General features: G+C 35.3%; 1 protein-coding gene across 1 annotated transcript in view; it reads right to left on the bottom strand.

Moving 5' to 3' along the window:
* The window catches only part of RPS6KA6 (ribosomal protein S6 kinase A6), a 96,274-nt gene that overhangs the window by 61,445 nt on the left and 19,789 nt on the right, over positions 1-15,040 (bottom strand). The window contains 1 exon segment of the mRNA XM_074278137.1: positions 14,345-14,401. Coding sequence (XP_074134238.1) covers positions 14,345-14,401 — 57 coding nt within the window.

Here is a 15,040-nt window from a genome sequence, read left to right as displayed (position 1 = left end):
GATTAAAATGGAAACGGAAAATGTTTAAGAAAATACAAAAATGCAACACAACATATATGATGTTAATTTGTTGTTTGCTAAATCAATATACTATCTGCAAGGATATGTTTCTATCAGAGTATACTAACACTAAAAAGAATTTTGGAATTGATTGTGTAATATGGGAGACACTAGCATAGGACTGCCCAGCATGGAATGCCTACATCAAAGAAGGCACTGTGCTCTATGAGCAAAGCAGAATTGTAGTAGCTCAAAAGAAATGTGAGATAAGCAAATTCAGAGACGTCTTCACTCCCAACGTTCCCATGGTCAATCTGTGCCCGACCTGTGGTAGCGCTTTCTAAGCTCATATTGTTCTGATTAGCCACAGTCAGACACACTTTATCTTGACCCCAACATAGTGATGTCATTTTGGTCCTCTTCAAGAATGAAGGACAAGAATTAACCAGTCATCACTGAATTATCTAAGTTTTCAAAATATAATTAAATTTAGCATCCTGGTAGGAAAAAGAAAATCAAAGACATTTGTCAAGTCATTCAATTTTATTTAAAAGCTTCTGTATTTTCACTTTTTCTTTTTATATCACTTTTATTCCCAAATATATCCCTCTCCTCTTCTTACCCAAGGTATTCCTTTTAGCAAGGAACAATAATAAATGAGAAAAAAAGGAATTCAATAAAACCACTTTATCAACTGAGTCTGGTGGCATATACAGTGTCCTAAAGTTTCCCACCTCTAAAAAGAGGAAGAGGCATATTTCCTCATCTGGTGGAGCTTTTGTTCTTTTCAACTATATTTTAGTCAAGTATTTTTTTTGAGAAGTCTTCATTTTGTTGAGATAAATCCAACAAATTTGTTGTGGATATGTATACAATCAATCTGCCCTTCTGAAAAAAAAGTTGCATTTTCTTTTAATCCATGATTATTTTTAAATTTAAAAAAAATAAATCTAATATTAATTGATTAAGGTATTTCCAATTATTAGAATTTAATAACAGTAGTTCAACTACTTAAGAAAATTGTCCCACAGAAGCCAGAAGGCTAATGAAAAAGAGCTTTGTATTGGGATTTCTCTGCCTCACAGAATCAAACATGTACCAGGGTCAAAGGAAAATCTAAGGAATTGAAAAGACAGCTTACACAAATAAGGTACAGTGACCAAAGAAGCTGTCACCTGTCATTCTTCCCACAGATCAACCTATTGCTATCACAAAAATGATGAGGCAATGATTTCTTATTGGTGACATAGCCAAACTAAAAAGACGGAGATGTTCCAGAATTACTATGCTTCAAAATACAAATCTGCATTTAGAAAACGGTTGATATAATTCCCTATATTAGCTATTCAGGAGAAAGGTAGAGGGCAGTCATAAGTATTACTAAGACTTTATATTTCTTTCATTTAAAATTTTTCCACAGCTAGTACCTTATTAGCTTTGGGTCTCTCCATTTTCAAAGTGGTTTTTTTTTTTTTATTTGCACTTCATCCTGTTTCTTTCAGTTTTGCCTTTGACTTCCTTGTTATATTCACTTTCTTAGGGGTTCCAAATATATCTCCCTCCTCCCTTTCCCAAAGAGCCACCTCTAAGTAACAAAGAATACAAAAACAAGGCAAAAAAATATTTCAGCAAAACCAGCCCACTAACTGAGACTAATAGTATAAGTAAGGCTCCGTACTTGTAATCTCCCAATTCCACAACAGAAGCAGGGAAGTACTTTTCATCTCATCTTCAGAACCAAGATTGGTCATTATAATTATATAGCCTCCAGTTGCTTTTTCTTTTACATTTGCCATGTTATAGTCATAGTATATATTCTTTTCCTTGGTCTATTTACTTCACTTTTTTCAGTTTATATAAGTTTTTCCTAGCTTCTTTAGATTTAGTATTCCAATACCTGTATGTACAGTTTATTTAGCCATTTCTCAACTGAGAGGCTTCCAGTGGTTTACTCGAAGCCCTCTTGAACTCTCACCTAGAATATTGCAATCCTTCCAATAATTTGTCTCCTAGCTTCAATTCTTTCTGCACTCCAGTTTATGGTTTCTGAAGTTGCCAAAGTGACTTTACTTAAAAGCAGATCTGACCATGTTACTTCCCCTTCTCAATCAACTCTAGAGATTCACTACTGTATCTAAAGCTCAAATTTAGCTTTTAAAAGCCCTTTGAAACCTAGTCCCAGTCTATCTTTGCAGTGTGACCGTTACCCACCTCTCTGTACTCTGTATTCCAACCAAACAGATCTCTCTCTCTCTGTTCTTCACACATGGACCTCTTAGCTCTTCTCACTGGTTCTTTGTAGTGGCTGTTGACCAGGCAAGGAATCTTCTTTCCTCGCCTCTGTATCATAGAATCCCTCTCTTCTTCAAGACAGAAATCAAGCACCATCTTCTATATAAAACGTTTCTTCATCTCTTCAGTTAATACTGCCCCTACCTTTCTAATTTACTAGTTCTTATTTTCTTTATATTTATTCAGTCCCCAGATACAGTGCTGGGTTTGGAGTCAGGGTAACTTGAATTAAAATCTTCAAATCCCACTTCAGACACATTAACTGTGTGACATTGGGCAAGCCCTTTAACTGTCCTTAGCCTCAGTTTTGTCATCTGCAAAATGGGGATAATGGCATCTACCTCATAAGGTTGCTTGCAAATCTTAAAGCATTATATATAAAATAACTACTATTATTATTACTTGCATATGTACTTGTTTCTCTATTGGAATGCAACTTTCTTGAAAGCAGAGATTGTTATATTTTTTAAAATTATACCTCCAGCTAGCACAGTGACCAATAACAGGCACTTATGTGAGGTGCAAGGCATACAAAGTCTAAAATGAAGCATTCCCTGTCCTGGAGGAGCTTAGAGTCATTTGAAAGAAATGAACTAGTGGCTAGAGGACACCAGGAAAAGGTAGTGTGGAATAGGGGATTCTTAATTAGCCTGGACTCCACAGATCTCCAGACAATCTGTGAATATTAAAAAAGAAATGTGATAAAGTTTTCTTTATCAGTTTTTGAGATTAATTCATGTATTACAACTATTGATTATAATTACTTTTTAAATACTTGAAAAAATTTACCTGTAAATCCATCTGGACTCGATTTTTTTCTTCAGTAATTCCTTTTCAGCTAATTCAACATAATTTTTCTGAGACAAAGTTAAATTCTCTCTATTTTATGTTCTCTAAATATGGGTATGTTTTGGTAGGTCAGTTTGTTTATATGTATGTGTGTGTATGTGTATACATATACATACATATACATACATATATAATATGTACATATATATGTAAATATAAATATAAATATTTACATATCCTTTTTATCTTTCTGCTAGATTCCAATTCTTAGAGAACATTAAAGTCTCTGTAATTTAGTTTACTTTTCTTTTATGAATTTACATCCCATGTTGTTTGGCACATATATGTTTAGTATTAATGGGGAGTGGAGAAGAAAAGGTCAATAAGCTTAGGACTTTCCTATATATCACATAATAGGACATGGATACCAATGAAACATATGGGTTTTCCATGATCTCTTGTTCTGGCTATATGACTGGTCCACAACCTTTTCCAAACATAAATCATCTCTGATGCTATGAGCTCTTCTCCTAGCGGGGCACAGCCTCCTCACGACCACTGTGTGCTTTTCCATTGCCCTTTAGGTGATTCACAATCTTAATTCTTTGAAGACTTGTCATAGACTATTATAAGACTTATAATAGTCTATGACTTTCAGCCAAAGAATATCACTAGAAGATTATTAATGTTAAAAAGATGAACTTTCCTTTCAAGGAGAAGCTTGGAGTCATTAAAAACACAGCACAATTTCCAAATGCACTCTAACCTACTTTACTCCTATTTATTTCCTCATCAGTAATTAGTTATTTTGTTAGATATATACACTTTGATTTTGTGATCTATTTGGTGTTCACCATTATCGCACACCTGCAGTCTCCTCTTGAAGAAAAGTACTCATGCATAGGCAGGAAGCATCTGGGATATTCTAGCCATCTTTTGTGTCTCTCATTACTTTCTCCTAAACCATGTCTTCCAACACATTTTTGCCATTTTTCTCTAAGTCCACCTTTGCACTGAAATCACCAAGCGTTAAAGTACATGTTGATTTAATTTAGAGGATCTTCCCAAGTCCTGTGTAGAATTTCCCTAACTCCTTTATTCTCTGTAATGTATGCTGGCACAAAAGTTCCAATCTCTTTCATGATAAGCATTTGCAAAAATGCAACCAAGAGCACTGCAATACAACCAAGTATGTCATGAACTGTTGCTTAATGCCTTTGGACAAGATAAAACCAACTCCATTAACTTTTATTTCCCTCTCAAGGAGGCCCTCTGAACAACTGTTCTATTTAGTTCTAACTTCTTTTATCTAGTCTTCTGATTTCAGAGAGAATGGCAAGACTGATATGATTTTGTTTCTCCACTAATATATCTATTCAGTCACTGGATAAGTAGCTCATATTTAGAGTACTAAGAGCTAAATAAATCTTTATATATAGTTAAAAATAGTATGATTCTTAAGACACATTACTCCTATTCTACCACATGCACCTGGTACTACAGAAGTAGAAGGGGGCTAAACAGAAAACTGAGGACCATTTTGTATTTTTCTCTGATGGGTCATCATCAAAAATTCATTACCAAGCAGTCAGCTTACTGGTGAGAGCTTCTCTGTACTTAGCTAAGCTGGTCCTCAAAAACTAGTCTGTTTGTTGGGACTGTACCCACAGTCATTTCAGCAGGGTCAAATCTGCTAGACTGTGCTCTGCAGGCATATATCCATATAATATGCTGAAAATGTCCACATTTAATGGATTTGGTAGATGTTACCCAAAGATATGGTGTTACAGATTTTTCAGGTTCTTAGAAATACCTTAGGGTAACAGATACTATATTCACTTTCTACATGATGGCATCTCAAAGGCAAATTGTACCAGTGGGGGCAAGGGCTATAAAACTACCTGCATCACTATCACAAGACAACTTTCTCCAACACTGCCAGCTCCACACCACCTCCCAAAAAGTGCTGACCCAATAAAACTGGGCAATAGTTAGCTATATGCCTGAAACTGATAGTTCCAACTAAATTTCTAGATGAAGACATCTAATTAATCTAGCAGCTACCAAGAAAATATTATTCAGTATGCAAAATGTGAGAATCAACTTTTCAGGACTGTATCATTCACACAGACCCTACAAGCTTTCTATATTTTCTAAGGGGTCTGATCCAGAACAGACTTTGCTTGCCTCCTCTGTGGTCTGAGCAATAGTAGAATGCTGCTTAACTCAAACTCTATCAGTTACCTGGGAAGCTCTGTGGGTTCAGAGAGATAGAATTGTAAGCTCTCTACAGACCAAACTAGATGCTGATACCGAGACTCCCATTCTGCTCATGACATCTAAACTGCTGACCTCCTGACTCTCTAAGGCCTTCTTACCGGAGAACACCATCACTGCAGGTGTGTCATCTTCTCAATCTGCCTTGGAACTATGATCTAAAACAGGGTAGTTGGTGATAGATCTGCTCACTGACATGTATCCCAATTCCAGTGCACAGTATGGCTCTGAGGCCTTCTCTGGCTCTGGTTCATAGCCTCTCTCCTTTGCTACTAGCATGCTGTTGGGACAATGAGCCCTTGGCCTGACCCTCTCTCGAGTGTCTGCAGTGTCTATCTCCTCATGTAGATCTTGACTGGAAAAAGTTATTCGCTGTGACTTTTTCTGGATTTCCCCCATCAGGATTCAATCCAGTGAACTTTTTAGACACTGAGAGGAATTTGTCTTTTTTTTTTTTTTTGGGGGGGGGGCAGGATAGGGCTTCCTGCTACTCTACTATCACTGTAGATCCACAGATACTAAACCTCATAAGAGGCAAATGACTTAAAACAGCCTCCTAAGTGTTATCTCCATCTCTAGTCTTTCATTACCAGTCCATCCTCCACTCAGATACCAAAGTGATTTTTCTTAAGTGTAGATCTGACCATGTTACTGATTCTACTCAATCAACTTTAGTGACTGCTTACTACCTCTAAAATAAAATATAAACTTTTCCATTTACCAAAAAGTCCTTCACAACCTGGCTCCCAGTCATTCTGCCAACCTAATTTGGTTGGTAGATGTTACCCAAAGATATGGTGTTACAGATTTTTCAGATTCTTAGGAATATCTTTGAATATCTTAGAAATAACTTGGATATTACTTCCATTCTGCGATGTAGTCCAGCCAGCCTTCTGTCTGTTCTTGGAACATGAGGGGCCATCTCTATGTTTGCACTGTCTATTCCTTAAGCCTGGAATGCATCACTCCTTCTCCCTATTTTCCTTCAAGTTGCAGTTCAAGGACCACTCTTTATATAAAGCCTTTCCCAATTCCTCAACTATAAGTTCCCTCCCTCCCAAAGTATCTTATATGTTCTTTCTACTTATTCTGCCTTCACTTAGATACTTCTCTGTCTTGCTATTTAGAGTATAGCCACCTTGAGAGCAGGGATTTTCTATTTGTATTCCCAGCATCAATGTCCTTAGTAAAAACTTATTTACTTTACTTATCCAATGTTACATACATAGATAATGGCCCAGGCAGAAAGTGACGCCTATGTCCTTTTGTATTACAATTTCATATGTCAATGAATAGTCCTATAATTTTTAATAAGAAGCAGTGAAATGTGCCTAATATGTTTAATCCCAATTCACTTCAAAACAATTTCTGAAAAAAAAAAAGAAATTATGAGTCCATCTACTATATTTAGTTCTTCATTTTTGGTAATAAGACTATACAGAGGCATTCGGGATGTTGCATGAAATAAGCAAGAGACCATTTTTGATCAAATGTCTAATGATGCCATGGAGTCTAGGATAGAGACAGTTTCACTAAAATAAAAGTAGGAAGAAACAAGAACTTACAATTATTAATCTTTCAATAACTATTTTATGTTATACACACTGGTTTTCATAATATAGAATAAAACTCTGCTTATAAACTGAATATTATGGTGCACTTGTAGTAATGCAAATACAGGCCTAATGCAATTTATCTTAATGTGAAAACAATGTATTACTAAATTTGAAAACAAAGTTTTTAAAGCAATGAATATAATTTATACTAAAACTACAAGAAATTTCATTTAGTCAAGTTAGCTAAGTATGTGTCAGAAAGCAATATTTGTGGTACGGCGTGTGGTATTGACTCATAAAACTCAACATATTTCATTGTTCTTTTTCAGTTAAGTTTCAGTTTATTTTTTTTTAAAAACCAAGATACCAAAGACATCCTAAAATAATCATCTAATTTTCATGTGCTGATATGCACTATGGCATGAAGTACCAAAGAAATAGAGTGATCAAGCAGTAACCCAAACTGCTTTCAAGGAATACACTGAGGTTATATTTAGCTCCTCTATCATAGTCATTTTGTTACCTCCTCTCCCCAGTCCCCTTCCTGAAGATTTACAAACTTCAGGACAAGCTTATTCAGGAAGATTAAAAAATAAAGATCTTTGAGGTTAGAATATACAAATCTCAAACTACATAAACTAGTACTAGCATAATATCTGTTCTAGAGCTAAGGAATATAAGTGGTATTTTAAGCAGGAAACAGAAAAATATAAAGTAAATAGACTAAAACACTAGATATGAGAAACTAACAGATCAGGAGAGGAGAAAAAGAAGCAGAACAATATAGTTACTGCTCAAGAGAATAGGAGGCCAGTCAGCAGAGTTAAATAATCACAAAAAATGCACAGGGGATAACAAGCCCTCCCATTCAAAAGCAACAAAGGGTCCTTCAGAAGGGATTCGGCCCGTTTTACTGTCCCTATACTTTCAACGTCAAAGATACAACATATGGAATAAGAGATGTAAGCCCATTTTACTAGCAGAAGCCTCTGACACATACTGGCTATGTGACCCTAGTCAAGTTACTGAATCTCTCAGTGCCTCCAGGCAACACTACAGTTCAGTTAAAAAATCACAGGTCTAATGCCAAAAAAAAGGCATAGAGAAGGTGGGCTTATCAAAAACCCAAATAAGAGCAAGGAAATAAGAATAGTGAAGGAATTGAAGTTCCTCTACTAGAGAAGGGAAAGGGTCCTGTATGTGCCAAAATGTTTGTGGCAGCCCTTTTCATAGTGGCTAGAAGCTGGAAAATGAATGGATGTCCATCAATTGGAGAATGGTTGGGTAAACTATGGTATATGAATGTTATGGAATATTATTGTTCTATAAGAAATGACCAACAGGAGAAATACAGAGAGGCTTGGAGAGACTTACATCAACTGATGCTGAGTGAAACGAGCAGAACCAGAAGATCTTTATACACTTCAACAATGATACTGTATGAGGATGTATGCTGATGGAAGTGGATTTCTTCAACATAGAGAAGAGCTAATCCAATTCCAATTGATTAATGATGGACAGAACCAGCTACATCCAGAAAAGGAACACTGGGAAATGAATGTAAACTGTTATTTTTACCTTCTGAATCCAATTCTTCCTGTGCAACAAAAAATTCGGTTCTACACACATATATTGTATCTAGAATATACTGTAATATATTTAACATATATAAGACTGCTTGCCATCTGGGGGAGGGGGTTGGGGGAGGAAGGGAAAAAATCTGAATAGAAGTAAGTGCAAGGGATAATGTTGTAAAAAATTACCCATGCATATGTAATGTCAAAAAATGTTATAATTATAAAATAAAATAAAAAATTAAAAAAAAAAAAAAAAAGGAATTGAAGTTCCTAACATTCAACTACACCATGTAGCATTTTAAACAAAACTAGCAATAAATCGGTCAACAAGCATTTATTTAGCATTTGCTATGTGTCAAGAACTCTGCTAAGTATTGGGAATACAAAGAGGAGCAGAAAGACAGTTCCTGTCTTCAAGGTGTTTAAATTCTATTGAAAGAAGGCAAGATATAAAAAGGAACTAAAAAGATGGTGGGAAGCATGGCTTGAAAGGGGGGGGGGGGGGAGGGAGAAGTTGGTAAGGAGATACCTGGCCCACAACATGGCAGAGTAAGTCCCAGGGAGGTGAGACAACAGTGCATCTGGAAAAGGAAGAAGACATTTTGGGCCTGGGCCTGGGTCTTCTTAAAATGGGAGTTCTGAGAGGCGCTAGCCAATCAGAAGATCAGAGAATACTTCCAAAGTAAGGAGTACAGACTCAGAGCAGACCTCCAAGGTGAAAAGCTTTCTATGGCATGGTACGGAAAAGTCCTGGAAAGATGAGTCAGCAGTACAGCCTGTGGATGGGCATCTTTGCCCTGGGCCCTCTTCCTTAAATGTGAGGTTCCGGGAAGAATCAAAAGGGGAGGCCACAGTGCCTGGCGCATAGTCAATAACCGACCACATTGAAAATACCATAGTGAAAAAGTTTCTTAGAGGATAAAAGCATGATCTTTAACAAGGGCCCCACATTTTAAGCTTCTTTAAAGTACCTAAAGTACCTGGACCTAAATTTTAGTCTAGGGAGTTCCCAGTCTTCACTGATGCACATCTGCAACTGAATGTGAAAGAGCTCTCTGAGGCCTTGGGCTGAGAAGCAACTCATCCAGAATCCCGTAAAGCTACTATATGGCAAAGGGAAGACCTGAACTTACCCTTTCATATTGTCAAGGTAAGTCTCTCTTTTTCCTTTGGGTCCAGCTTGAACTTCATCTCCTCAATAAAACTTTGCCACATGCACTTGATTGCTTCCTTCTTGAACCTGTCATCCCACTCCTGCTTACAGTATGCACAAGTGTATATTTGGTATGCAGGGGTAGGTTTTATAAAATAAGGACCTTTGATAGTAAAACTTTGCAGTTAGCTTCACAGGATCACACTTGGGAAATTGATTCAGAAACAAATATAACACTCACCTGGTATGAATGGAACACAACAATTTAATTGATAACTCAATCTTCTTAAGAAATTATTATGATTTTGGCATTTTGAAAAGTCTTCTGTTAAGGCATAAAGCCTTTGACAAATAACATAAAAATCACATAAATCACCAAATCATTAGGTATTATCAATAAGAGACAACTAACATGCTTATCCTAGCAACTAAATTAAAAAAAAAATCTACTCACGTCAGCTACTAGTCCCACAAAAGCAGCATACCAAATAGAAGCTGAGGAGAATTAACTACCAAAACATCTCATTTGTTATTAGATGGTATCCCTATTTCATCAACTATGATAGAAAAGCAATATGGCATTTTCTCCCCTAACATTTATGCTACTATTCAATCATTAAATGGGAGAAGCAAAAGGTGAATGATGTGAAATATGACATTTCCTTATGATAAAGCAGCTTTTAGATAATTAGCAATGACTTTTAACTCATCACTTACCAAAAAGGGAAGATATGTTTGAGTATTTGTCAATGGTATATACAACACAGTCATTCTTAACCTGAAATCTGTGAACTTTTTTTAATGCTATGTATTTTAGTTTGTGCATTTGAAACCATTATTTTCAAAAGGAGCATCCATACTCTTTACAAGACTTCCAAAGGGCTCTAAGACACACAAAAAATAGTCCAAAGCCCTAATTTAGAGGTATCAAGATAACTTTATGCTATATTTTAACCTAGTTAGCCATATGCTCAGAAAGAGAACAGTGTTAAAACATCTTTTCTAAGCAACCATGTTAATCTAGAAAATTAACAACCAAAGGTGGAGTGAACAATTTAACTAAATAATCAATCACAAGGCTGAAAAGACTACAAAGCAGTATTAGATTGCAGAAGTACCAAAGTTCACATTCCCAGAACAGTATGGAATATTGTTCAAAGGACTACGTGACACAGCAGTGGATTATTATCATTAGGATTTCATATAGCAATCAGTAGCATCACCACAGAATACAGTAAATGTACGGTGGAAATTATTAAATAAAAAGGTGAAAAATCATGTTTATTAGGCTACCCTATTAGTTTAGAATTTTGATAAAGCAAATTAATATTTTAAACTGAGACCTCAAATTGAAAGGTTAAATGACCAGACACTCCTCTCTCATGTTCCCTGCTGACAAGAGAAAATTACAAATTCTTAGACATCCAGCTAGGGATCTTTTGTCGCTGATTTCCTGGTGTGACTTGGAATAAGTTCCTTCACCTCTTTGGACTTCAGTTTCTAAATCTATGGAAATAGAGGCCGAGTGAGTTGACTACTTTAAAATGTCTTTGAGCTTTGGCACAATGTCATTTCTATGATTTTGTTAAGGTTCAGAGCATTTTTCAATGTACATAAGAATTTAAATCAACCCAACATTTATTAATTGCCTGTTACATGCACTGTACTGTGCAACTGAAAAAAGTCATCATATTTTCCCTGAAAGAGTTTCTATTCCAGTAGAATAGATAAGACACAGACATGAATAAATCATGCTATATACACATAGAAAGTAGGAGTGGGATGACAGATTCAAAAAGGAAGCAATCAAGTACATGTAGCAGTTTTATTGAAGCGATAGCATTCAAGCTGGACCCAAAGGAAAAAGATGGGCAGTTATGTTAGTGGACCATTCAAGGACCAGGAAACACCACATGCAAAGAAACAGGAGTGAGGAAAATAGGAACAAAAGAGTGATGTGGTCCAATATGGGAATTAAAATTACATTGGGAGTCACATAAAGGATGGACTGAGGAGAAGAAGCAGTCAATCCAGTTGGTAAGCTCTTACAATACTCCAGGAGAAAGGTAATAAGGGTTTGGGCTAGAGTGGCAGATGTATGAGTTATTACCATTATGTGGTTCATTATAGTTTTTGTTTACCCAATCTCTTTGTTGAAATCTAAGTTCCAAATACATAACTACCCTCCACCCTTACAGATTATAAACATTAGTAGCATTCCATTTGCTTACTACCACATTATACTTCACTCAAGATAACTAAGACAATCTTCGAGTTTGCCCTGTTTATTTCTTCATGCTTCCCAGAAGCAGATAAATAATGAAGCAAATTAATATTCTTATTAGCTGATGTTATGTAATACATCTTAGACAACCTTAGTTTTCATTTTACTCACACTTAATGAAATCAAAGCAAGGGTATGAATAGTTATAAATATGTTATTTGTAAAGGCACAAACTAAGCTAAAATGTCAATGTTTTTACTTTTATTTTACTAGCACTGAGTGAACTATCACAAGTTTGCCAGTTGGCAAATTTTTACAAATGTTTATTTCAAAGAATAGTTTTGGTTTTTTACTTTAGTATTTTAAGGACCCATGACTAAATTACATTAGGTATTTTTTTCATTAACAGATCAGAACCACTGAACTAAGTATATGGTCTTCATGGCTTCATAACAAAGCAAAGAATTGACTTCGTGACCAATCTTCTAGTGATAAGCCTTGCCCAAATTAGGTAGGTTGCTCTTCAGATGACAGATAATATAGTCCATGCTTTGCATTTTTTAAGCATGGTAGGATCTACACAATACACTCTGCTGCAACATTCTTCAAGAATCCAGTTTTACCTTCATGCCATGAATAAATATTGAAGTCTTGGCTACAACCTAATACGAATCTCTCTACTGGTTCCCATCAGAGAAACAGATTTGCAAACTGACTCTATGAAAAAGAAAAATAAGAATTCTAGCATTAAGGTGGAGTTTATCCTCATTTAATCTAGAAAATAGAGGTACTTCTCTACTTCTTCCTTCTGAACTATAACTAAAAGCATCTGAAAAGAGACTACTTAGGGAAAGAGTCTAGTACAATAGAAAAAATGGTTGGGAGATCTGGATCTAAGCAAGTCCCTCTTCCCTTGACCCCTGTTTCCTCATCTATATAACATGTGGGTATTGTACTAGATTCATTCCAATGTTCATTTCAGCTATAAATCTATGATCTTATGAATATGTCACATACAGAAATGAAAACTTCACAGGAATGATCACTGACGATTATACAGTGTTTTGAAGTTTGCTAAGTATTCTAAATATATAATCTCTTTAAGCTAATATTCTGCATGGAGTCTCTTACCGCATTAGGACTATGCTATGGATCTTAAATACAGAATCATGTTTAGAACTAACTCTTGAAAGAAAGAATCTGTATAGACTTAACACATAGACCTCCCAGCTTAGGTAACTTCATAATGATCTCTACCTTTTGTCTAAAAGAAGGACAAGAGAAGAAACTCTTAGCAAAAAGCCTCAGGGGGTCCACAGATACATTAGTGCTCTAGTACTAGATGTGTGGTATATACTCCCTTACTATAGATCTTCCAGCAAAAGCAGAATAAGAAACGTGTTAGAGAAAATTTCTCATCGGGTATAAGGTTGGATTGGATAGCCTATGAGGATTCTTCTAACAACCCTGAGATTTTGAAAAAATGACAAATTAAGTACCAGCATTTATCTGTATTTCTCAATTTATTCAATTCTAGGAATGACCAGTTGTTATTCCAAAGAAACACAGATAATGGAACATCAATTACAATTGGAGGCATTGCTCTCTCTAGTAAACATAGACACAAAGAGACAGAGACATATACATAACCTTATAGTATCTAGACAAGATATAAGACAAGAAATACAGTTCTCTACTTAGATTAATGTTGATTTAAAAAAAAAAAAGTTAGATGAGAAAAGACAGAAGTTATGGAACTTAACAACAGCAATATGAAGTCAAAATTAAATACTACTCTTTTAAAAACTAGATCTCAGGATAATACTGGATTAAAATCTAAAAGATTTTGTCTAAACTATTACTACAATTCAATTTTACCATAGGATAAGCACTTTGCTTTCACAGCAACAGTTCTAAAACACTACCTTCAGTCTGAAAGGCTGGGACTAGATTTTAAAAAACTTTTTAAAGTCTTCCATTCATGAAATGTTAAAACCCAATGAAAGACCTTAACAAACACATGCTGGCTGGATCTTCTGAGAAGAATTTCTAGGAGGAGGATATGATCAAGATCATAGCATGACAACTCCAGAACTGACAAGGACTTTAGAACCCAGCTGGTCTAACCCTCTTGTTTTACAGATGAAATGGGGTCTCACAGAGTCAAGCTAACTTGCCCGAGATCAGAGAGTAACAGAGCCATGGCTATCTCCAAAATGAACCAGGAGGACAAGATGGGATGCAAGTTGGAACACTGGCAGGAATGACCACATCAGCAGAGCCTTGCTTTCAGTCAAATATCAAAGTATTTATGGTACATAGTTTTGTTTCAACACTTAAAGAGAAAGTCATAAGATACTCTGACATAAGAGAACCTAAACAGGCTAATATTAGGCCTATATTAATTACCAACTTTAAAAAATCTGTGCAAAAGTTTCTGAGATAAGAAAAAACTTGAGTCATGAAGAATACTTACATGGTAGGAATATGGTTCCCCTTCTTCCATTGGTTCAACCATTTTAAGACCATTCAGCTGAAAAACATATTTTTAAAAATTGAAGTTTTGCAGTATTAATTTAAAAATAAAACACAAAGATATAATTCTCTGAGGCATTAAAATTTACAGTGTAATGAGATTAATACCTATTAAAGCACCAACAAAAGACCATGGAGCATAAAAATTTTATGAAAGCAACACTAATCAAAGATGATGAGAAGTTTTACAGGAGAACTGATTTCAATGGCATTCTAATCCATTTCAAATCATACTGTGTAGATCTTTCCCATAAAAGCCAACAATATTTGATAAGTATCTAGAAATATATAACCTATGTTGTAAAAATTATAGCAAGATATAGTTTTTTCAAACAACTAATTACTTGCTGGGTTCTATTCAAGAGTACCACTAGTCAAATACCTGATTAGAAAGTGAAAATGGAAAATTTACCACAGAAGGTACCTATTCCAAAGTGGATTCAAAAGAAATTATGTTACAAAATTTTAAACACTTAAACTAGTCTGGATTCCTCTCTTTTCACTATACTTAATTAAATGTTATAAAATATACCTAAACAAAGCATGGGAAACAGAAAAAATTGTTTAGGTAAACAACACTTTACCTAAGGCTTAATAGACACAAAGATCTTTATATTTGAGAAACAAAAGAAAATGA

The sequence above is a fragment of the Sminthopsis crassicaudata genome, chromosome X (genome assembly GCF_048593235.1).
Source record: "Sminthopsis crassicaudata isolate SCR6 chromosome X, ASM4859323v1, whole genome shotgun sequence".
Taxonomy (NCBI): Eukaryota; Metazoa; Chordata; class Mammalia; order Dasyuromorphia; family Dasyuridae; genus Sminthopsis; species Sminthopsis crassicaudata.
The sequence above is the reverse complement of the archived record's forward strand: the minus strand, read 5'-3'. Positions and strand labels throughout refer to the sequence as shown.